Genomic DNA, 23,428 nt, shown 5'->3' with positions numbered 1-23,428 from the left:
TAGGTGCTTTGTGACCACCTAGAGGAGTGGGATAGGGAGGGTGGGAGGGAGACGCAAGAGGGAGGAGATATGGGTATATACGTATATGTATAGGTGACTCACTTTGTTATAAAGCAGAAAAATGTTATGTCTGGAAAGTTCTGAACTTTGCATTGATTATTTACACTGATTGGCCTTTCTCTTCAAGACTAATATGAATTTACTAAAACATGAAACAAATTTCCCACTGTTCTCAAAAAAAAAAGAGCAATGGACGAGGAGAGAAAAGCAGACCCTATTTTGGTGGAGTATTTGGGAAAGTCTAATGGAGGGAAGAGCATGTTGGGCCATTAATTCAAGGAATATTTATTGAGCATCTATTATGTGCCAGGAACTCTGGTAGGTGCTAGGAAATGATGATGATAAATGGCTTTAGGGGATAAAAGTCTGATAACAGTAGGCTTGGGAAGAAGGAATAGGAGATAAAATAACTGATTAGAGGAAAAGGAATATGGCTTCAAAGATTCTTGGAGGCTGATGACCCTCAGGGCTCAAAAATTGTTAGGACTCAGGGGCACCATCAACATCAGTGTTGTTCTGCCAAACTGGAGAGTGTAAAACATTGATAAATCTTATTTCATCAGTTTCTTCATCTAGATTAATGATCTCATTCCCTGACACCAAAAAGGTTGAAGGGGAAAATGCCGGTGAAAGGAAACCCCTCCCAAATGGCTATACAACTTCTTTTTCATGGTAGTTCTAATAAGACTCAATTGGTTAAAGAGTTTATGACCAGCAAATCATCCAGAAAACCAGAATTTCAACCTTTTATTCTTATTCTTGATAAACATGATCATCAAAAGTCTTGGTCTATAGATGACAACATATCTTCTGATTTCCATCCTCAGCTACCTTTTCTTTGAAATTTTATTTCTTCTTTCTACTTTGTTATGTTTGTCTTGTTAGTAACCTACTTTTCTATTGTTATTTACCACCTTCTACCTCTACCTTTTCTGTTCTAGATGAAGTGTTCTAGATACTGAAGAATTTTATAATTGTTCTGAATTCTTTCTTTAGGAAGCAATCACTTAAAACATTGGTTCTTAGACCAAAGAGCAACTAAAGCTATTAATTTCTTTGTACAGTTCCCATTTCACTGTTTCTGACACATTTCTTTTAACTGATCTGTCATAACACTGATACAGGGCATAGAATGGGAGTTGCCACATAATAAGATCCCTTGCTAATTAGGTGGTGAGTCTAGTAAGGTTGTCTCCCTCCTTCATCAGAATGAGGTATTCCCTACCCCTTGCCTTAGTCCTAAACTTAAAGAGGTAAAGGGACCTGGGTTATTACTAAACACAAAACATTTTACTTCACAGATGATGGGGAGTCAAGTTAAGTGAGTTCAGCAAGTCATCAGCAGTCCAAAATAAAATCCAGGTTTCCTGACTTCCAAGCCATGTCCTTTCTCTACATCATGCTAACTCTTACTGCATGGCTAGCTAAGACATTTTCTCCTATATTGTGGGTTAAATGGGCTCTGGTTAGCTCACCAAGGAACCTATTTATTACAGTTTCTATGAGAAAACTAATTCTGAGTTTTGCCTCAGAATTCAGAATACATCTTTCAACCTCCTACTCATCCTCTTACCACTCTGGTGAACATAGTATCTGGCCATCAGGAATGAATGAGGAAGGCCATTTTATATTCTTAATAACTCACTTGGAAATGAATAGAAGACTATTTATCAAACCAAAGCAAATATTTATACAGGAAGATTCCTCAAAATTGAGGACTGATTTTTAGGATGAATCTTCTAGAGTTATCCAAATTAGCTACTTGTCTTTCTTAGAAATAAATCTGTTACTAATGCTTCTTCAGCCAACCAGCTGCAAAACCACACACTATGCTTTGAAAGACAGCACAGAAAACCAACTTACTTCCAGGGGCAAATGGGAGAGGGATCTAAAAATCCAAGCTATTGAGGTGATGTAGGACAGAGTAGGATCTCTCTTTTTTAATAACAAAGTAAGACAAAAGAGGGGGAGAGGGTATGTAACTTAGCTTGACTTGTAACAATATTTATTGAAGTCATTTACATACTATTACTTTGCCTAATTATGGCAAAGCATTAGGGATTATTCACATCATTAAATACGTCAAGTTAAATTATTTGATTGCAACACAAACCTCCTGTTCAGAGTCTCTCAGTATTCATACTGTGTTGCTCATATAGTTGGGTTGTCTGCTCACAGGTTTTAATATAAGATGAAGGAACAGTGCTGGCCTGGGAACTGGAGGACAATGTACCTTGCACAGTTAGAGGCAAAGGCAATGGCAGTGAATATGACTAATAGCTTCACTGTCTATTGAGCCAGTTTGTAAAATCTTGGGGAAGGATGGTGGCCGCACAGCTGTCTCCCAAGGCATCATATAGAGAACTTTTTAACTGTCTCTTTGGACACCTAGCTACAATTTAGTTTCTGATTCTCATTGTATTTAAATTCATGGTTTTGTTACATAATGTATTCCTAAAAATGTATACAAAAGTTGAGTGTGTGGAAGCTGAATAAATTTACATTATAATGGATGGTTCTGTTTCTAGAGAATGAAAAATTTCACCCCGGCATTAGAGACATTCTTTGATAACGTGATCCCAGTGTTTCATCCAAATATTTCATTTTCCTCTTTTACTTTTACACACAACCAGTCATTTTGGATGTTCAGTGAACATTCAATGAGGATTTAAGACTTGTCATTTTGACTTGGCACTCCTGATCATTTCCTTCTGTGTCTCAAGTGTGTGTCACATTTATGAAACCCAGGTATCTCATAAGCACTTTCAATTTTATGTTTTCCACTTATTTTCATATAAGAATAAAAATGCAATAAAATATTCCAATATTGCACAGTGATGTGCATACAAAGATGGTAACACCATTGGCTGGCAGTAGGTTTTGCCATGTTACTGATCTAAATGCTTGTTAATCAAAGAATGTAAAAAAAAAAAAAAAAGTCTAAATTTCGCATCCAAAAGGGAGCTTAGAGGTACTAAATATCTTTAAAAGTATAGCTTTTATCAAGATCAAATGTACTTAAAACAGAGACTATCAATAAGGGGAAGGATAACCATACCAACCTTGTATTTCTCATTCTCCTTTTATCTCATATTACCCTATTTCTCCCAGATAAGTGACAAGAGGAGTAAAGGGACCATTGCAAAATGGCTACTATGTGCCAGGCATTGTGGTAGGTAAAATTTCCACAAATCCTCTCTTAATGGCCAGCGCCAATAGTGTATTGTATGTCAGGAAAAAACAAAACAAAACAAAAAAAACAGAAAAACAAAAACCCAAGATCTCAGAAGCTATTAACTTCAATAAGTCCTTGTTTGCTGGACTGAGGAATTTGATTGAAAAAGAACCATTAATCATTACAAAAGGACCCAATAAAACTGTACTTAAATGGATCTTTAATAGTATGTCTTTTATATCTTTGTGTGGGATGGAGAATAATTTCATGGAGAAGCACCAGATTTCTGACAATTTTTAAAGAAATAGGTCTGATACTAATTTTACTGTATGTTTAAGCATCAATTAAGGGCCTGTGCTTTGAAGGTAGATTTATGTGCTAGGGACTCAAAATTAATGATATGTTTAAGGCTCTACATTCTCTGCACAAATTTCCTAAGCCTGGTGGTAATAACGTGTATATAACGAAATAGATAACTATTTCTATTTTAAGTTCCTCCTTCTTCTTCTGACCCCTCAGCAGAGTAAAAGTCGAGGGTCCTCCTCTCTCCTATGGCCAGAACTAAGATCTACTGCTCTGCATCTAAGGATGCAGAGCAATAAGTGGGGTCCCTGGCATCCCAAGCTTCTGGTTCCCAACCATTTTTTAGATGTTCTTTGGTAACATCACTGTTTTGCAAGCATACTGAATTATAAATGCTCCAAATACTTGATAGTCCCATACCTGGGAGGTATGGAAGGAGGAAACTTCTGGAAGGCCAATAGTCAGTCACTGACCAAATTTCTACATCTGGGCATTTCTTGAGGGAGAGAGCTTGGCTATTTGGAGATGGAAAGTATGGTGACCTGGAATCAGCAGGTCCTGATTCTAGACCCACCTCTTCCTCTAACCAACTGAGTATTCTTGGTTCCGGGCTTCTGTGAAACCTCAGATTTGCCTTCTATATAAAAGGAGTTAGGACTAATCCCTCTCTAAAATCCTTTTGAGTTTGTTGTATGTGACCAGCCCTGGCATTTAAACACCTTCCTGAAGCTACAGAAAAGCTGAAGAATCATTTAAAAATTAGGACATATCTTCTTACTTGGATACTGTAAGTCAAATCATAATCACTTCTAGAAATTAGATTGGACTAGCAAATAAGTAAGACCTAATATAAGTGCATTTCAGTAAAATCACTTGTAATGTACATTTCTGAACAATCTTTTCAGGCTCCTGACATGCCAAATTAGAGGTAAGTATTCCAATTAAGTCGTCATCCTCTTGGCAAACAAGAATAGGGATCAATATACTTGATGATGGTGAATGAAGTCCTTAGTTTCACCTCTTTGTGCCTTAATAATATCTTCTTCAAGGAAAGCCCAGACCAGCAGGGCCGCAACAATATCAGCAATGAGATTGGGTCTTAAGGTCAGCAGTCAGGCCATAAAACTCAACATGAAGACATCATCAACAGGCTGAAAACCACAAGTCTCAAGGTCCCGAAGTAGGCAGGCTTTAGGAGGTAGAATCAGCGACCTCTGGGTGGAACAGGCGGAGGAGGATGGAAGGTCTCCCTGGTTGGAGGCCTGAAATGAAAGATAACACAATTATTATCAAATGAATTTAATTAACTAGTTCTTAGGCATCCATGATTTGTTGCAAACTTGGTATACTATGCAAAGGACATGTTCTTCAATTAATAAAAGTGGAGAAACATATGGACCTTTCAGTGGCATACATGCTAAGCTGTGGCTTGCAATCCTAGCTGCACATTAGAATCACCAGTGGAGCTTTGAAAAATAACAGTTGCCAGGCTCAATCCCAGACCTGTTCCATCATAATCTCCGGAGGATAGGGTATAAGCATCACAACTCTTAAATAGTGTCCCTCCTTCAACCAGTTATATTAACCATGTTGTTTATTTTCTGAGGCTTTGACATCTGGGCCCTGGCTGATCCTGGAGGACCTGCCCCTCCTAGGGTAAGCTAATTCCTAGGGATAGCAAACAACCTGCAGTGAGCACACCTTTCACATGCAAACTAACCAGTCCAGAGTCCATACCCCAACCACGTCCTTTAATGGGACTCCCACATTCGGGACCACTATCCACTGCCCTAATCACCCCAGGGCCAGGTGCCAGACAACTAGAGACAGCCCCTTTGCCCCGGAGCCTGTTGAAATTATTCAAACTAGCCAATCCTTAATCTGCCTAGCCTGCCTCACTTGTTCCTTCCTGCAGAACCCAAAATAAAGGCTCTTGCCCATGTTTCTCCCCTCCCTGCCATTTCTCCTGCCTAAACCTGGGGCTTTCCTGTGTGCCCTACCCCAGCATAATGTGCCCCCCTCCTCTTGGGATCTAGGAGTATAATGAACTACCTATTCAAAGGCAGTCGTCTCCTGATCTGCTGACCTTGCCATACCTAAATAATAATAAAACCTTTATTTTAAAACTCCAGTGATTCAAATATGCAGCCAGGCAGGAGACACACTGCAGTGGGGAGATCCCTTGAGAGAGGACTTGAGAATTTCTGAAGTCGGCTTCTCACAACTACTTCCACCTGGGATCGCTAAGTGTGCTGTCCCAACTCCATGTCTGCTTTCCTAGAAGCCTCCCTCCACATTAGGCTAGATGGTTTTTGAACAGCACTAAATGATACTCCAGACAGACCTGGGTGAATGTGTTTACAGAGGGTTCAACAACTGCAGATGGTATTTCCACAAGTGTGCTGTAAAACCAATATTTAATTCTCTTGGAAGCAAGTCAATAAGTCAAGAAAGAGAGCTTTGTCAGGTGCTGTAATTGAACTGTGCTACCCTGGAACTGCGTACTTGAGGATTGAATGAATCAATGAGTAAATATTTATTAAATGTCTCTTGAATGCAAGTTTGTGTAGGTCAAGGAAACGACAAAAGAGTTGGGAAAAGACAGGCCATTTCAGGAGCCTGAGAGGGAGGCAGAAGTAGAAAAGAATAACAACAGACATCCTCAGGAGGTCCTGCAGTGGCACCTGGGAGTAGATGGTTTTGTGTGGTTGTCTCTTTATCCAGAGAAAACAAATGGACAGTCTCCTTCCATCACCCGACCTGCCCTGTGAACCATGGGCTTAAAGGAGAAAGCTGAAGGACAGTCAGGTGATACCACTTATCACTTGAGTAAGCTTAGGCTGGCTTCCTTGCTTCCTTCCTTCCTCTCAACAAACATTTATCTACTGTGCATCTACTCCTGGGTGTGGGATATAACAGCAAGTAAAATGGGCATGGATCTTTCCCTCAAGGTGCTGAGAATATAATGGATGAGACAGACAATAGGGAAAATCAGTACACTGCACTGAATGTTTTGATAGGGCACATTCAGAACCTATGAGAACATATGGCAGAGGCATTTATGCACACATCTGAAGAATAAGTTCAACTTCTCTGAACCTCTTTCTCATCTGCCAGACAGAGGTAAAGATACCTATATTGCAGATATAGGTATCTATGTTGGAATTACAGATACCTATACTGTGTGAGATGACAGTTGGAAAGTGGATAGCACTTCCTGGCTTAGAGTAGGCACTCAAGAGGTAAAGCTAATACTTTTATTATTATGATTAAAGATGTATTCTTAGACCTTTTCCCCACGTATGCCCCATAAGCCTTACATTTTACCTTCCATCACAAAGAGAGTCATGATTCCCTACTGGTCCCTCTTCCTCTGCTGCCCGACTCTGCAGTTGGGGCGAGTCTACAAGCAAACCATCTCCATATTTCATTCTGATGAACAACCCAGCTAAGGATTGGAAGCCCCATCTCAGGGAAATGGGTTTGTGATTACAGACATATCAGAACCATGGAAGTAAAGGTTACTAAATCAGAATCAAGTGGTGGTCTGTGGGGGAGACGGCCTCTCCAGGACGCTGGGAAGCTGGAGCTGGAGACAGGATTGTCCAGTCCAGAGACCTGGGCACTGGCTGCTTTTTCCTCCGTGTTGAGGGTGAGGTCTGTGCTGATGATAAGCTTGGTTCAAGAACCCAGCAATCCTAATGTTGGTTACATTCTTTTAAAGCAGGCCTATTATTTAGATGGTATGCTTTTGTACGATCACAACATTGTTAAAAATATCTTTAAGCTTCCCTATTAGTAAATAGCCTCCAGCCCAAGTCCCCTTACTCTCTGACCACTACCCCCCACCCCCCAGGGACTTCACAGATCTCTTTACAAGTCAGCAGCTAAAGGATTAACTCTTGGTACTCCAGGAGGCCCTCAGAAGTATGTTCTGATTTGGCAGTACCTAGGCTACACCTTAAAGGGGAACGCATAGATTGTTAGTGATTGGCAAATCACTAGTAAATGGCAAAACATATTAAAAAACAAGGGGGCAATGGTTCAGCAAGATGTTGGCTTTTTTTTTTCTCTACTGGCAGGACTTTACCTATGAAGAGTGTGACATTGTCAGCTGCCCACTCTATAGGGACTAATGCCCTGCAAGGGAAATGCCATGCAAAGATATAATGCATCTGCACCTGTTCTTGTCACCATCTGCCTTTCCTAACTTTGAAGTATAAATATATTGGGAACTTACAGCGGGTGGGAATGTGAAGCTTCTTTCCACTAATCTGTAACCCACCTGCACTGTGGTACACAACTTGATGGCTAGCTGTCAACCCAAGCAGTAGCAATCTATCCATCCACCCACTTACTTGCATGATAAATATTTGCTAAATTCCTAGCAGGCGCCAATTACCAATTTAACTCCATTCTGTGCTGGGGAGAGTAGAAAAAAATTTTTTTCTAATCAAAAATCTCTAAGGACTTCCCTGGTGGCGCAGTAGTTAAGAATCTGCCTGCCAATACAGGGGACATGGGTTCGATCCCTGGTCCGGGAAGATTCCACATGCCGCGGAGCAACAAAGCCCGTGTGCCACAACTACGGAAGTCCCCGCGCCTACAGCCTGTGCTCCCCAACAAGAGAAGCCACCGCAATGAGAAGCCCGTGCACCACAGCGAAAGAGTAGACCCCGCTCGCCGCAACTGGAGAAAGCCCGCGCGCAGCAGCAAAGACCCAAAGCAGCCAAAAATAAATAAATAAAATGTAAAAAACAAACAAACAAAAACAATCTCTATTCTTTTGAGGTTTACCATCTACTTGAGGAGACAGGTATGTAAACAAGGGCCACAACATGGGATGAATTATAATGGAGGTATTTGGGGAACCACAAGAAGGTTCACTCTGCATAGGAACATCAGGGAAGGCTTCACAGAAGAGGTAATGTTTGGACAGAGTCCTAAAGGATGTGTAGGAATTTTCTAAGCAGAGATCGGAAGGGAGTAGGAAGACAGCATTCCAGGCAAAAGGAACAGATTGAGCAAAGACAGTACAAAATGACACAGCTCACTAGGAATTGTTAAGGGGGAAACATCAGTGACTACAAGAGAGGGGTGGGACTCAGGGCCACGGCATGCTAAAAAATACAGAATTAAATTTAAGGCTTTCATTCCAGGAAGTGACATCACCAGCTATCTCTGATCTAGAAAGGGCACTCTCTGGTGCAGTGGAGGAGGGACTGACTGGAGGCAGGGAGGTGAGTGTGGGCCTACAGGGATGAACTGAGGCACTGGCAGATGGAGAGGAGGGGTAGATCTGAAAGCTGCGAGGGCAGCAAAATGAACAGAGCCTGGCGAGCTGCGAGGGAGGCAGGGATGGAGGCTGACTCCGGGGCAGGCGCTTGGGGAAGAGAGAGAATAGTGCCACGTCTCAGGCTGGGAAGTGGTGAGAAGAAGGCAGTTTGGGGCAGAGGATGGCAGTTTGGATGATGAGTTCAGCTTTGCATGGGCTGCGTTTGAGATCTTGGTTGGACACCTGGTGAAGTTCCCAATGAACAGTAGGAAACAGAAGGCCAAGGTACAGATGGAGAACGGAGACTTGGAGTCATTGCTGACAATTCAAGCTCTGGGGTCAGCATGCAGAGTGAGAAGAGGAAGGGACCAGGACTGGAGAGAGTGATGAGCAGATGTGCTGTTTGAGAGAAAGGGGGGTTCAGGAGAACGTGAGTGGGGAAGAGCTGCCAATTCCCAGATCTGGAAGTGGAGTGGAGACCACCAAGGTCAGCCTCCCCTCCTGTCCGTCAGTGGGTCAAGCATTCAGGAGAGAGGCCCATTTTATTCTTTGCTCAAACATCTCCTCATTTTATTATGAAAATTACATACACACTTTCAGAACAATTGCATCTTTTCCAATCTTCACAGCAAAAATGCACCCAAACCCCATTTCTATCAGAGATTTCTTTGCAAACACCATTTCTTTAGTAACATATGTTTTCCTCCTTTTCTCTCCCCATCTTTATCACAACATGTTTCCAGACTCCCCCAAAACAATTCATCTGCCATCTCTCTTTACACATTAAATGCATCCCAGTTTCCAGCCTTTAATTTCTGGAACCCATTTCACTGGTTGTTCTCTCTCCTGTAGACAAAATCCCACAGAGTCTTTGTAGCTATATATTGGAGATTGACATTCTTTTTAATCTTGGTACAATTAGATAACTGCCTCCAAAGTCTTTACCTTCAGGAATAAAAGATCTTAGATCTTGTATCTTCTCCCATGACACCTGGACCTCCTTGGACAGGTGTAACAAAATGACTAAAAGACTGGACCCTGGAGTCAGGCACACCTAGGTCTGCCACAGACATAAAGTCTCCATCCAGTCTTAAGCCCCAGTTTCTACATCTGCAAAATGGGATAACACTAAATATCTACCACCTAGAGTTGTGAAGAGAATTAAATGAGCTAATGCATTTAGTGTGTTTAACAGAACACCTGGCACATAGTAAGCGCTCAATAAATATTAGCATTTATTACCACAGTTGCTCTCCACAAACACCCCTCCCCAATCCCCAAGTATATATAATTTTCAAGCAACAGAACATTATGCAAATTCAGGTGATTGGACTAGGTTATCGCTAAGGTTCCTTCTAGGGCTAATGTTCTAATATGTGAACTCTATTCTACACCAGGAAAACATGCTCCGTGAGTGTGAAGCAGCTTGGGACTGAGGGAGGCTTGTGTAGCAAGTGTCAGTACGTGAATGTTGCTGGGAGCACACGGAAAAGCGGTAATAGCAAGGGGAGAAATGGAAAGATCCTCAGCGCAGAGTCAGCGGCTCTTTCCAGAAAAGCAGAAGAAAAGCCTCCTTGTGGTACTTTCTCAACAAATTTCACTGATGAGGTTCATTTGAGTTACAAGTTTCAAAATGCAAAAAAAAAAAAAAAGAAATCCTAGTTTAAAAAAAACTTCATCCTTTTAATCTCCCCCCCGCCGCGCGCCCCTCCCCGTACCCCCAACCCCCCCCAACCCCGCTTCACATTGTATTTCAGACATCAAAGAATTAAACTCCCAAGGCAAGCCTAGGCTTTTATTCCCAAAGGCTCCTTCCTGCCTTGGCAGACAAGCTAGCTTTGACCACCTCTTCTGTGACTCCAGAAGACCTTAAAAAGGTTCCTGCCAGAAGCCTGAACACAAACAAAGACATACATCAGAGCCCCATAAGTCAGTCACACTCTTTTGTCTAATGCCCAGCTGCAAATCTCCATGGGCTCATCCTTCTGCATAAAAAACACTCAGACTGTTGTGCTCTTACTAAGGGCCAGAAACACAATCCTTACGACTCTGTGAGGAAGTTCATTGACTATCTCCGTTTTTTGTTTTTTTTTTGGCTGCACCACACACAGCATGAGGGATCTTAGTTCCCGGACCAGGGATCAAACCCGAGCCTCCTGCAGTGGAAGCTCAGAGTCTTAACCACTGGACCGCCAGGGAAGTTCCTACTATCTCCATTTCATGGACAAGGAAATTAAGGCACATGACAGTTAAATAATTCATCCAAGTTCACAAGTGACTGCCAGAGACTTCCCCTGGCAGTGTTTCCCCACCACCACACCTTGCTGCCTCTCACCTTTATTTCCATTCCCAATTCCTTCTTATCTCCTGGTCCCCAAAAGGCACTGTCCCCACTATGCGGCCAAGGGAATTAGTTATTCATGAGCTGAATTCTATCCAGAAAAAAATTATGCAAAATATTGACCTTTACCAATGTATTTCACTGACAAAATATTGCATTTGTTATTTAGAGCATGTGCAACTGAATAAAGCATCCCTTAAGTTAATGAAGAGTCCACATTGAAATGTGTCCAAAGTATGCATTTCAGTGAGTCTAGCTCTGCGCTTATTCTTTTTTTTTTTTTTTTTTTTAATAATTTTAATTCAAATAGCCACATGTGGCTAGTGGCTACCAGATCAGACAACTCAGGCTGAAGACAATCACTAGACATAGGAAACACATTTTGAGCAAGTGCCCTGGTTAAAGAGCTGGGTCTTTTTTTTTTTTTTTTTTTTTGCAAATATCCATTAATGGGGAATTTTTCTTTTTTTAATTAATTTATTTATTTATGGCTGTGTTGGGTCTTCGTTTCTGTGCGAAGGCTTTCTCTAGTTGTGGCAAGCGGGGGCCACTCTTCATTGCAGTGCGCGGGCCTCTCACTATCGCGGCCTCTCTTATGGTGGAGCACAAGCTCCAGACGCGCAGGCTCAGTAGTTGTGGCTCACGGGCCTAGCTGCTCCGCGGCATGTGGGATCTTCCCAGACCAGGGCTCGAAACCGTGTCCCCTGCATTGGCAGGCAGATTCTCAACCACTCTGCGCTTATTCTTAGGTCATTTTAGATGTCCCCAGATCCTACACTCCCCTGAAACTCAGAGAGTGAGGAAGAAATGTCCCGTCAGCTTCGATGTTACCTCTGTGAGGCGGCTCGGGGCGGCACCCTGGGGGGCCTCTCAAGGGGCACGATGGGTGTGCTGTCCACTTGTGGGGGGCCTGGACTACGACTTCTGGTAACCTCGGGGGCTTCATTATCCTACAGCAAAAAAGATGAGAAAGAAGGGTGAAAATCACATTAAGCAACAGCATAGCTGGACACTGCCATCCCACAAGCTCCTCAGCCCTCCCCAGGCTTTGGCTGAAGGTTACTCACTGACTGATAATCAACCCAGCAATACCAGGGCAGTTTTCCACTGACTTTGACTCCCAGAGTCACTGAGGAGACCATCAGACCCAAATTATCATTAGCGATTCGAGCTCTTGTTCCTCGCTACTCAGTGTGACATGTGGGCCACCAACATCACCATCGCCTGGGGGCTTGTGAGAACCACAGGGTCTCAGGATCCTCTTCACACCTGCTCCATCAGAACCCACATTTTCACAAGATCCTAGGTATTTCTTAGGCATGTTAAAGTTTGAGGAGCATTGCTCTATGTAACCAGATAGGGCTGGAGAAATTTTATTTTTAAACAAAAGCCCCTTTTGGGGACAACAGAACGGTGACTGGTCCTCAGTCACAGGGTAATACAAGCCGTGCACTGGTGGGCGGCCCACCCCTAGGACCCTACCTCAGGGAGCCTCCTGGGTTGGCAGTGACCCATGTGACCTCACCCGCACATCCCAGCCGCTGGTCACTGGATCACACCCTGACCCATATTGGGCCTCAGCCTAAGGCAGCAACTTACACTCCGCTCAGAGACCTTGCGGCTCTCGGGGGACTGTCTGCCACTATACATGTGGAGAAGCAGAAAAGGCCAGCGCGCAGTGAGAGGAAAAGGAGATACCCACAGGCAAGAGGAGACAAAAGAGCGTGTGGCCTCGGGGGGTACAGTGACCAATGGCTCCGGCTGTGGCATGCCCCGCTCCTGATCCAAACCCCGAAAGGTGACCACTGCCCCTGGAATCCCTGATACTCATCCAGTTCCCTCTCACCGATGCCCCTTTTGGCTTAACCCTTCCTCCTTCCCTCTCTTCCTTTCTTCCCCTCTTTTTATTGAGGTGAAATTCACATACATAAAATGAACCATTTTAAAGTGAACAATCAGTGGCATTTAGTACATTCACAATATTGTGCAACCACCATCTCTATCTAGTCCCCATTTTCATGACCCCCCCCAAAGGAAACACTGTACCCCTTAAGCAGTTTACCCCATTTCCCCTACCCCCAGGCCTGGTAACCACCGATCTGCATTCTGTCTCTATGGATCTACCTTTTCTGGACATTTCATATACACAGAATCCTACAATAGGTGACCTTTTGTGTCGGGCTTCTTTCACCTGGATTTCTATTTCCTGCAGGGAAACGACCCCCCGGGACAAGACGTACGGGGGTGGGGGCCCCGGCTCTCACCTCGTTGTCCGCCTCCATCCCGCTGCTCACACTGAGGAGGCTTCGGGTGCTGGATCGGTTACTCGCGCTGCCTAAAGGGTGCAAACAAAATCAGCTGGACTGTGGATTCTCTCACGGTAAAGTAAATCGCAGAACTCTGGCTCTCACTTACTGACAGAAACAGTACACAAGCTGTGCATACGGGATTCTTCAAAATGCTGCCGTCTAATAACATTACCATGTTATTAGAGTTCAGTTTTTTCTTTCAGCATAAAATGAAATGGTTCATCTTTGTATTACCACTTTTTGCTTTATAGCTGCCATTTACTGAGGGCTTACCCCACGTTATGTGCTTTAAAAGCATGACTGCATTTAATCCCTATGAAAACCCTACCTGATATTAGAGCTCCGATCTGACAGACAAGAAAGCAGAGACGCTCTAGTTCTCACATGTTCAGTGGTATTTCTAAAATCTGCAAACAACTTTTGTTGCTGAAGTTTTTGTACCTATTTAGGAATTACAGCATGTGCGAGTATCACACATGTATACATACCTTCTAAAAAGGGGCCAGTGTGACACAAAACACAAAGCACAGATTCAAAAGTATAATTTACACGCAGGGTAGGAACCGTGACTGTGTGAGTTTAGGTGCTCAAGGATGTAAGTTGGGGATTTATCACCTACCTCGTTGAAACAGCATTATCCAATAGAACTTTCTGGAAATGTTCTGTTGTGTGCTATCCAATTTGGTAGCTAGTAAGACACATGGCTAGTGCAACTGAGGAACTAAATTTTATTCAGTTTTAATGAACTTAAATTTATATAGCCACATGTAGCTAGGGGTTATGGTATCGGACAGCACAGCATTAGAACAAGCTCAAGAATGTGATTGGTCTAGCAGTGAAGAAGGAAGAATAACAGTTAATCAACTAAAACTTTGACTTTAATTTACCAATATTGCCTTTCACAGTATTGCCAGATCTTAGGTCTGCTGAATTTCCACTCAAAATAGCTCCTCATCATATTAGTTTATAGGTAAATTGCCTTAGTTTTGACTTCATTATGGTACCAACTTTGACCTAATTAATTTAGATGTTAGCTTGACGAGAGTAGGTTAAGATTATAATTTTGGATTGTTTCTCGGAGGCAGATTTTTAAATTTAAAATAATGTGTCGAAAATATTTCTAGAAACCAGGGGATTCAGAGTTAGTCTACTAAGGAGCACGTGACCCTGTCTCTTTCTCTCCAGCTACCCACACATAACACTGTTCGCTCAGCCAGAATGGCCTTTTCTCCCCGCTCCCCCCAGCCCACCCCTATCCACAAATCGAAAACCTCCTCAGTCCCCAACGCTCAGGACAAATGCTATCGAAACCTTTCCAGATTCCCCCAAATGGAAGTAAACCCTCCCATCCACGGGCTCCCATCCCTCTGGAGCCAAGCCTCCCACGTCATTCATCATTGTTCATCCCCTTCCCTTACAACGAACCAGACTCCTTCCAAAGTTTATCCACTAGGAGGGAGCAAAAAGCTGTCCAGGCACTGGCTCCAGGATCCTGGAAATTCGCACCAGCCAGCTCCCCTTGTACCTTCCCTTGGTGTTCTTAAATTTTTAACTCCCACCCTTTGGCTTTGAGCCTTCGCTCCTGGTTTATCAGCTCTGGCTGGCCCTCTCCTCTCTCCAAGGCTGATGATCTGCTTGGCCACAACCTGTCTGGACTGCACCACTGGTAGGAGGCTCTGGCCCCAGTCCCCATCATCTTCACTCTTGCTGGGGGAAGGGGGCAGTGCCCACCCCTTGCCAGGCTTCTGTCACCAGCGAAGAAGGATCAGACAAGCATCTAACTGGTACTGTTTTTATACCTTCTCTCCTCCATTATAAGTCCCCTGAGGACAGACCCTATTTCTTTTTCAGCTTTATGTCTCCAGTTTACAGTCTAGCTCCATATGCACAGAGCCGTCCTCAATATTTGGTAGAGGAATGAATGAGAGAAGAAAAATGACCATATATATATGACCCTTAAGAAACTTGAACCAGACAACTTAGAAGAAGGTCAATAGTCTTTCTGTAATGAAACTTTTGTTCTCTTAAACATAACACTAATATTTTGTGCTTAAGATTTTAGTCATAACCAGATTTAACCTGCAACTGTTTTCCTGTAGTTCCCAAGAGATGACAGCTACACCATAATAAAACAGTGCTGTTCTTAGGGTATGACTCCGGGGGTTGAGGGGCAGTTGGTGGATCAGAGCTGGGCCATCCTCACTCTCCTTCCTTGCCCTGGGAACTGTTTCTCTTTGGAAGGCAGTATGTCCCCATGGTGGAGCACACAGAGAGATCTGGATGTGAATCCCAGATGCCTTGCTTAATTTCCAAGTGACCCAGGGTAAGATGCCTAACCTAAGCCTCTGTTCCCTGGTCTCACAGCACTGCTGTATAGAGTGAGACCGCACGGTAACAGGCTTGGCACAGAGCCTGTAAGAGCAAGCATTTGATTAATTATGGCAGCTATCATCATCATCATCATCACCAGTCTCAAAATGGCAGATTATCCACTAGTGACCCAAGGGCCCTCACCTCCAGTGTCCATACCTTTGTATAGCCTCCTCCTCACCTCCCTCTCGGCTTAGCCATGTGACTTATTTGGCCAATATGACGTTAGCAAGTGTGATGCAAGCCAAAGCTCGATAAGTACTTGCACACTGGGGCTTGTCCTTCTGGAATGCTCCCTTTATGGATCTTGTTATCATACAAGAAGTTCAGGCTATTGAACTAGAGGCCATATGTAGAGAGTCCCTGAAGAGTGAGAGGCCATCGCGGATGCTCGAGCCCATGCCAAGCTTACAGCTGAATACAGTCACATGAGTGACCCCAACTGACCACAGGGGGTGGAGGTGAACAGTTCCCACTTGACTCCTGGCCGAGTTTAGAATCAGACATAAATAAATGATTATGTTTCAGGCCACTGCATTTTGGGATAGTTTGTTACATAGCAATAGATAACTGTGCAACAGGGCCTGGATGCAGTCTACAGCCACAGAGTAAAATAAAATCCTCTGGTCTGTCATTTAATAACATTTTCTACCCCAATAAGATAGCCATCTCTGGGGGGTAAACCACCATATAAGGTAAGAAGCACAGTTTATGCTTTCCAGTCTATTCTCACTCCAAGCTAACTCAAAGTAAAACACACGCATAAAAATGGTTTAAAGTAATCTGAAACTGAAGTGAGTACTCTGCATTTATCTTGTTAAATTTCCCCTTCCCCCACCCCAGAAAGCCCTGCACTCACCCCAAGAGTGTCTATACCATTTCTCCTCTCCTCTGTGACACGTCTGAGTTGGCTGCCTGCCTGTGCCTTGCTTCCTCTGCCACCTGTGATCACTCCCATTTCTGAACTTATCAGAATTCTCTAAATTGCCTAAAGGGGGGGGGTGATACACATTATCACCCCCATAATGTAAGGGGAGGTTTTCTTCTCTGTTAAGTCTAGGCTTCTCATGTGGTTGTATGATATGCTTTGGGTCTGTTTCAACAGGTAACAGTGGCAGAGAGAAGGGCTGGGTTCTACTCTCATTTTGCCATTGACTGGCTGTGGGATCTTGGGCTAAACTCTTTCCCTTTCTGGGTTACAAATACTCTATTAATAAAGTAAGGAGGGGGAACAGTTCAGAGGCTCTTGACCTAAGTCCATGGATGGGCAAAATTGTGTGTGTGCGTGTGTGTGTGTAAACACATGCATGTGCATTTTTATAGGAAGCACATCCAGAGCATATATCAGACTCTCAAAGGGGTATGTGATACAGAAAAGATTAAGAACCCCTGGGTTAGGTGACCTTCCAGTTCCTACATCCATGTGGGGGTCCTCCACCTGACATTTACGGAGACGTGAGTCCTGAAATTCAGCTTGTCTCTTGCTCTTTCACTTCTCTCCTAGCTGTTTTGATAACACTGAAATGTTCGAAAGCAGGGAAACTCGATCTATTTGGCTTGTGAAGCTGGTGTGTCTGAAGTCAGCTAATACCGCCCTGGATCTGGAAACAAAGCCCCAGCTCCTGCCTGCACATCAGCATGTATTGCCTTGTTGCAATCAAACTCCTATTCAAGCTGTCAAGCCAAAAGGAAGACATTTCCAAATTAGATCCTCAAGTTTCCTCTAAAGTTGGAATTCTCAAATCCGAGTTCACTGTTTTCTAATGTTTCTGACTTTGTGCCCTTTCCTTCCCCTTCCCACAGATGAAGCAAAAAGAACAGTAGGCAAGAGTCTTGGCCCTGGATCCAGTCCACCTGAGTTCAAATCCCAGCGCTACCACTTGTTAGCTATTTAACCTAGAGGAAGGCACTAAGTTTCCAGTTTCCTCCTCGGTAAATAGAGGTGATAATACCTATCCTGTAGAGTGATTATGAGAATTAAATCAGAGAATCTGTGGAAGAGGCTTAGCATATAGTAAATGCTCAATAAATATTAACAAGTATTATGATTAGGATTTTTCATTTATAAAAGCAATAGAGTAATAATTATCATGTAATCTGGCTTCACGGGATATTTGTATAAAGGATCTTTGGCACCCTGAAAAAGGCAAACCTCACAGGCTAAATGTCCCCCATTTCTTACACCTCCCAAGCCCAGATCAGGCTCCAAGTAAGATGTTCTGGGCTCATAACAGAGCACGTTTCCATGGCCCAAAGGCACCTGCGGGCCACCTGCTTACTTGCTGTGCTGGAGGTACTGTCTGTTTTCCAGTCTCCTCGTCTTAGCTCTGTCCTTGGGGGAAAGACGCTTTTCCTGGGGCCACTCTCATAGACTCCAAACTCCACTTTCCCTGGCAGGTGCTGTGAGTGCCGAATTGGGACCGTGATCTCCAAGTCTGGAATTAGAGGGAAAAGGGATAAGCTTTAAGGCACCAGGATGCCATTTACAAAACTGCTGGGCTGCTCTCTCCCCACCCACCTCCTCCACCTGAATCTGGAGGGGGCCTGGAGGGGAGGGGAGGGGGAAGGAGGAGGAGAAAGGGAGGGGGAAGCGGGGGGGGGGGGATCCTGCCCAATTCAGTACTGAAACTCCACAGACTACTGTGTGTCAACTGCTGACAGAAAGTTGGGGTGGAGGAATGTTGGAAAGGGCAGAGAAATGCTTTTGCATCAGGTAGCAGAAAGAACATGTGATTAGGGAAAGATCCGGGGCCCCGGCTCTGCCACTCACCAGCTGTGGAGCTTGAGTTACGTCAGTCGACCCCTCTGAATTACTTCCCTTTCTGAGGAGGGGTTGCGAATGCCATTGATTGTAATAATAGGTTATCCTGTGCATCACGCAGAGTTCTAAGAGCTTCCGTATTTTTAGCTCCTTGAATCCTCCCAACACCCATGAAATAAATACTATTGTCAACATTCTCAATAGAAACTAAGGTACAGAAAAGTGAAGTAGCGTGTCCCATGTCCCTGTCACACAGTCAGTAAGGGGGACAGCTGGGATTTGAACCCAGGCTACAAAGTCCAGGCCCTTAATCACTACTCAGACTGCCTCTCAATCCCTTAATAAGTGATGGATGAAGGGTGGGTGGTCCACAATGACAGCAATGATCCAGAGAGTTCACGAAAGGAGGTCCATCAGGCCCATGAAAGATTTTGTGACTTGCAAAGCTCATCAGTGGTTTGAGACCCCACAGATTCAGAAGGATAGATTATCCCTTTGCCCTGCAAAGCATTAACCTAACCTCTTTACTGGCTTAGCCCTGCTCAGTGGTTGGTCTTTCTTCCTCCCTAGATTTCCACCCCTGGGTGCTGTGAGCAGGGAACAACTCCAGCTGACAAGTGGAACAAAACATCTGTGCGGGCCCAAACCAGCTTCCTCTCCAGGGAAGTGTGAGCGCCACGGGTGATCTCCTGTCACAGGGCTCCCCTTGAGGCCCTGGACCTTCCCAAGCCCTGGGGCGGGGCCTCTGCGATGAGGTGTAAGCGCGGGGGGACTTTTGGGGACACGTGGTCTCATTCTTGAGGACCCACTTCCTCCTCAGCTCTCCTCTGCTAGGGGATGGGTGTGGCAGGAAGTTCAGGGAGCACAGCGGCAGGGGTGGCTCTGCTTGCCAAAGCCAGAGGTCTGCCAAGAAGGGTAAACGGGTAAACAAGCGCAGGTGCGAGGACAGGTTAGACCAAGTGTGCTCAACATTCTGCATGGAGAATGTTAAAACAGTGGACTGCTGGTTTGCGTGAGCTCGAGCTTTCCTCATCCTAGAGACTCTGGTTCCAAGCGTAGTGTCTGGTCCTAGTACTAACCCAGCTTTCCAGGTCTCGGTGGAACACAGATCTTTTCCATGTCCTTGGGCTCTCTTGGTTACAACTGAGCAGTGGAAGCACCCACCCAAGCTTGGAAGCACTTGGGTGGAGACTAGCCGGTGTACCCACACGTGGGTGTGAGCCCATGGTGGCTCAGAGCCCAAACAGGTGACACTTTTTTCCCCCCTCAGCTTTGACCAAGCTGTTTAACAACAGTCTCTTAAAGGGAGGTTCCTGTCTGCTTAATTCACTTCAATGAAGCGTTTTTCGACTCTGAACAGTTCGAGGAGGAAGGAAAGTAAAATACACAGGAAAAAAGTTGGGAGTCAACAGTTCAAAAAATCAAGTAGAGCCAGTCTAAATGTCTACAAAATCCTGATATTCTTTGAATAAAGGGACACTGCCAGGAAAAATAATTATCATCACTATACTGCGTAGTACTTTTGCCAAAGTGCATTCACATGTGTTACTATTCCTCCTTTGAACTTCCGCTACTCCGTGAAGTAGATAAGCTGGGTGTAACCACAGATGAGGAAACTGAGGCACAGAGTGGTTAAAGGAAAAGTCCTGGATCATGAAGTGATTCAGTGACAAAGCAGGGATCAGAACCCAGGCCTCCTGGGACCCAGCCTGCTCCTCCAGGTCCCCCCGTGCACTGGCCACAGACAACGCCCAGAACACAAATATTGATATTCTCCTCCACGGGGCCAGGGCATTCAGCAAGTCAGGAGTCAGCCAGCCCTTCTCTGATTTCCTACACCATCAGCGCTCTGCACTATCTCAGCAAGAAGAAAACAACTCCCCAGGACTGAAGAAAGACTGGCAAGTTATTATGAACAGACTGTTACTTTTTAATCGTCCTTGGTCTTTTAACCCAAATTAAAGAAAAATCACCATTATTTTTCTTTTCTAAGGCAAATGAGGTTTCCAAATGAATAGAGTCAGTCCTTGAGTGGAGTGGCCTCCATTCCTGCAAAAGGTCCTTCAAGCAGAAATGCCATTCATCGGCCCTAATTTTCCTATAGGTCAATGTTATCCTGTGTGGATGGTTTTCAAAAGTTTTTTGTTTTTGGTGAAGCAGGATTCTTTCCTCTAGTGAAAACAGAAGCTCAGTATAGAAAACAGATTTTTTAAAAAGGAGTTGCAATGGTTGAAGCAGAGTAAGTGGCCCCAAACCCTGTTCCAATCCTAATCTACTCCCTTACCCCGTCCCCAACTGCCCCCCAGTTCCTACCTGCTACCCCTACAAGCATGGATGCAGCAGCATTGGAGCACCTGAGTGTGAAAATCCCCAGAATAGGCAATTTCAAGTTAGAATGTACTAAATACACAATCGAGTTTTATGCAGAGATCTAGTATATTATATTTACTCGACCATAAATGATGCCTTCTATTTGGCAGATGCTCTGATGACCTTGGGCCTCACCAGGCAGTACAGGGTCCAACTTCCAACTGCCTGAGCTTTCTCTGGGAGCCAGATTACAAGCGCCCGTCTCCCAGCAGGCCTCACCCAAAGACACGGGAGCTGGTGTCTAAATGCCTCGCAGGAGGGATAACTCTTCCAGAGTGTTCTCCATTGACTCCCAGCATCTCCGGGGAGATGAAACTGCAGTCTCCATGGTGCTAACTGCACGCTGCTGGCCGTCTTTCCTTCCTCTCTCACTTCCCACCCTCTCCTGTGTTCTCTAGGATCACCTCCCATATCAGCTCAAATCCTTGTCAGGGAAGAAAAAGTTCTAGAAATGGATAGTGTTCATGGCTGTACGTTATTTTGAGTGTACTCAATGCCAGCAAATTGTACGTTTACATGCAAATAGGAAATTTTGTCTTATGTACATTTTACCAAAATAAAAAACAAAAATATAGGGAGACTCTTGGTGCTGATGGATAGAACATTCTCCCCATGTGGGCTACTTGTGGTCCCCAGCCGTTCTGGCTCAGTGTCAAATCATACATAGTTTAATCTTTTAATAGTTATGACATTAATTAAAACCCTTGATGTAAAAAGTAAAAATACTTAACCCTTCACCAACACCACCCCCAAATCCTGGTCAGGGGTCTGCTTCTTGAAGAGTAAGGTAGCAGGGAAGGTAGGGCATCTAAACCATGTTCCTTTGGAAAAATTTAGACATTGACCATTCTAATCTAGACTAGAGCCACTGGTGGGTATCACTTATTCAGAGCCTGATTATCCTTGAGTGAACTTTGTATAATGTGTCAAAAGCCACGATTCCAAGCCTGGCCCTTGGATGGTGAGTCCCAGCTCAGCGCACTCTCCCTGGGAAGCCCTGGCTAAGAGGATGCCAGCTGGTGTGCGGGTGGTTTTTAGAGTGCCTCCATGTGCCGGGCACCATGCCTGACCCCAGTTATGCCCTAACTCATTGAATCCTCAGAGCGACTCTACTGGATGGGCACTTGTATTTGTGCCATTTTGCGGATGAGGACTGAGGCTCAGGCAGGTGAAGTATCTTGCCCACGGTTCCCAGCTAGTTAGGGGTGAACAGTGAGCAGGAACTTGACCTCAACCCTGCTGGCCCCAGGGCCCATGCCTGCAACCCTCTACTCCTCGGCGTGCATGTCTGTCTTGCTTCCATCTCTCCAGTGGGCCCAGGTGGAGCCTGGGTGGGTGGTACATGTGTGATGACACCAGTAGCTCGGTTCTGGAGCCCAGGCTGCTGAGCACACATGACTCCAACCCTACGACTCGCCGGCCTTCGAACACCACATGCCCCACCAAATCGCAATTTTCTTGATACTACCTATATTTAAAAGCTTGAAATGTTTCATTCAATCAAGGCTTCTATTGACCTCTGGGTTCATGTGCTCTAGTTTTAAAAAGCACCTCAGCCCTCTACCACCTAGAACCCTATTGTCTGACCCTAGGATGACGGCAGCTCTTGAAACAGATTTTCTCCCTTCTCTCCTTTTTCCTCCTCTCAAATAGGAGGCAGGCGAGTATGAGGGTGGCTAGTGGCAGCATACATTTAAAACTTAGTCACCCAGGCAGGAGTCTGAGGATGACCCCTCTGACCTTCTGCCACGGTTGTATCCTCTTTACCCCTCTTCTTCCAAAAAGTCAAAATCAATAATATTCACTAGGCTGTATTGCTTGCAAAACACTGTGCTAGGCATTGTGGGACAGGCTGTAGTCTGGGAAAACCAGACCTACACAAATAAAAGACTAACTCATGAGCTACCAGATGGTGAAGATTGCATCTTACAGGTCTCTGTATTTGGCTGGGTGCCTGGTGCTCAATAAGTATCTGTGGAATGAATGAATGGTGTCACCAAACGTTTCACTCAAACCAACCATTCCAACAGAGATTTCTTGAGTTCCACCAACGTACTGTGCTACACGCTGGGATTCAGCAGAGCACAAAACAGACAAGTTCTTGTCCTCACAGAGCTTATGCAGGTGGTGGTGGAAGGACTGGGGGGAGAAGGGGTGTGGAAAATAACCATGAGGATAGAAACATAATTCCAGTCTGTGATTTGTGAGAAGAGGGTGAACAATGGCACAGGAAGTGAGTCGTAGAGGGCTACTCTGGAGATAATGGCAGAGAGAAAGGCCTAACTCTGAAGGATGAAAAAGAGCCAGTGGGTAAGGATGTGGGAAAAGAAGTGGAGGGGGGACAGCAAGTGCAAAGGCCCTGGACAGAATGCCCTTGGCATGACAGAGCAACAAAAAGCAGTCCATTGCAACTGGAACACAGGGTGTGGGGGAAAGTGGAGGATGAGCTCAGGCATCAGATCAT

The 23,428-nt window shown here is 44.6% G+C and overlaps 1 protein-coding gene across 6 annotated transcripts in view; it reads right to left on the bottom strand.

Annotated features, from left to right (window-relative positions):
• Positions 1 to 835: 835 nt before the first annotated feature.
• Positions 836 to 23,428, bottom strand: part of PIK3AP1 (phosphoinositide-3-kinase adaptor protein 1) — a 115,672-nt gene continuing 93,079 nt past the window's right edge. For 4 of the 6 annotated variants that reach the window (XM_007187434.2, XM_057531585.1, XM_057531586.1 and 1 more), the window contains 4 exons: positions 18,113 to 18,268; positions 13,419 to 13,489; positions 11,986 to 12,104; positions 836 to 4,800 (listed from right to left, as the gene is read on the bottom strand). In XM_007187434.2, the coding sequence (XP_007187496.2) occupies positions 4,743 to 4,800; positions 11,986 to 12,104; positions 13,419 to 13,489; positions 18,113 to 18,268 (404 nt within the window). In that variant the 3' untranslated portion in view covers positions 836 to 4,742. Of the gene's footprint in view, positions 4,801 to 11,985; positions 12,105 to 13,418; positions 13,490 to 18,112; positions 18,269 to 23,428 lie in introns of those variants that run through there. The other 2 variants (XM_057531587.1, XM_057531589.1) reach the window with 2 other exon arrangements.

Source organism: Balaenoptera acutorostrata, chromosome 16, assembly GCF_949987535.1.
Source record: "Balaenoptera acutorostrata chromosome 16, mBalAcu1.1, whole genome shotgun sequence".
Taxonomy (NCBI): domain Eukaryota; kingdom Metazoa; phylum Chordata; class Mammalia; order Artiodactyla; family Balaenopteridae; genus Balaenoptera; species Balaenoptera acutorostrata.
This window is presented reverse-complemented; position numbering and strand designations above follow the sequence as displayed.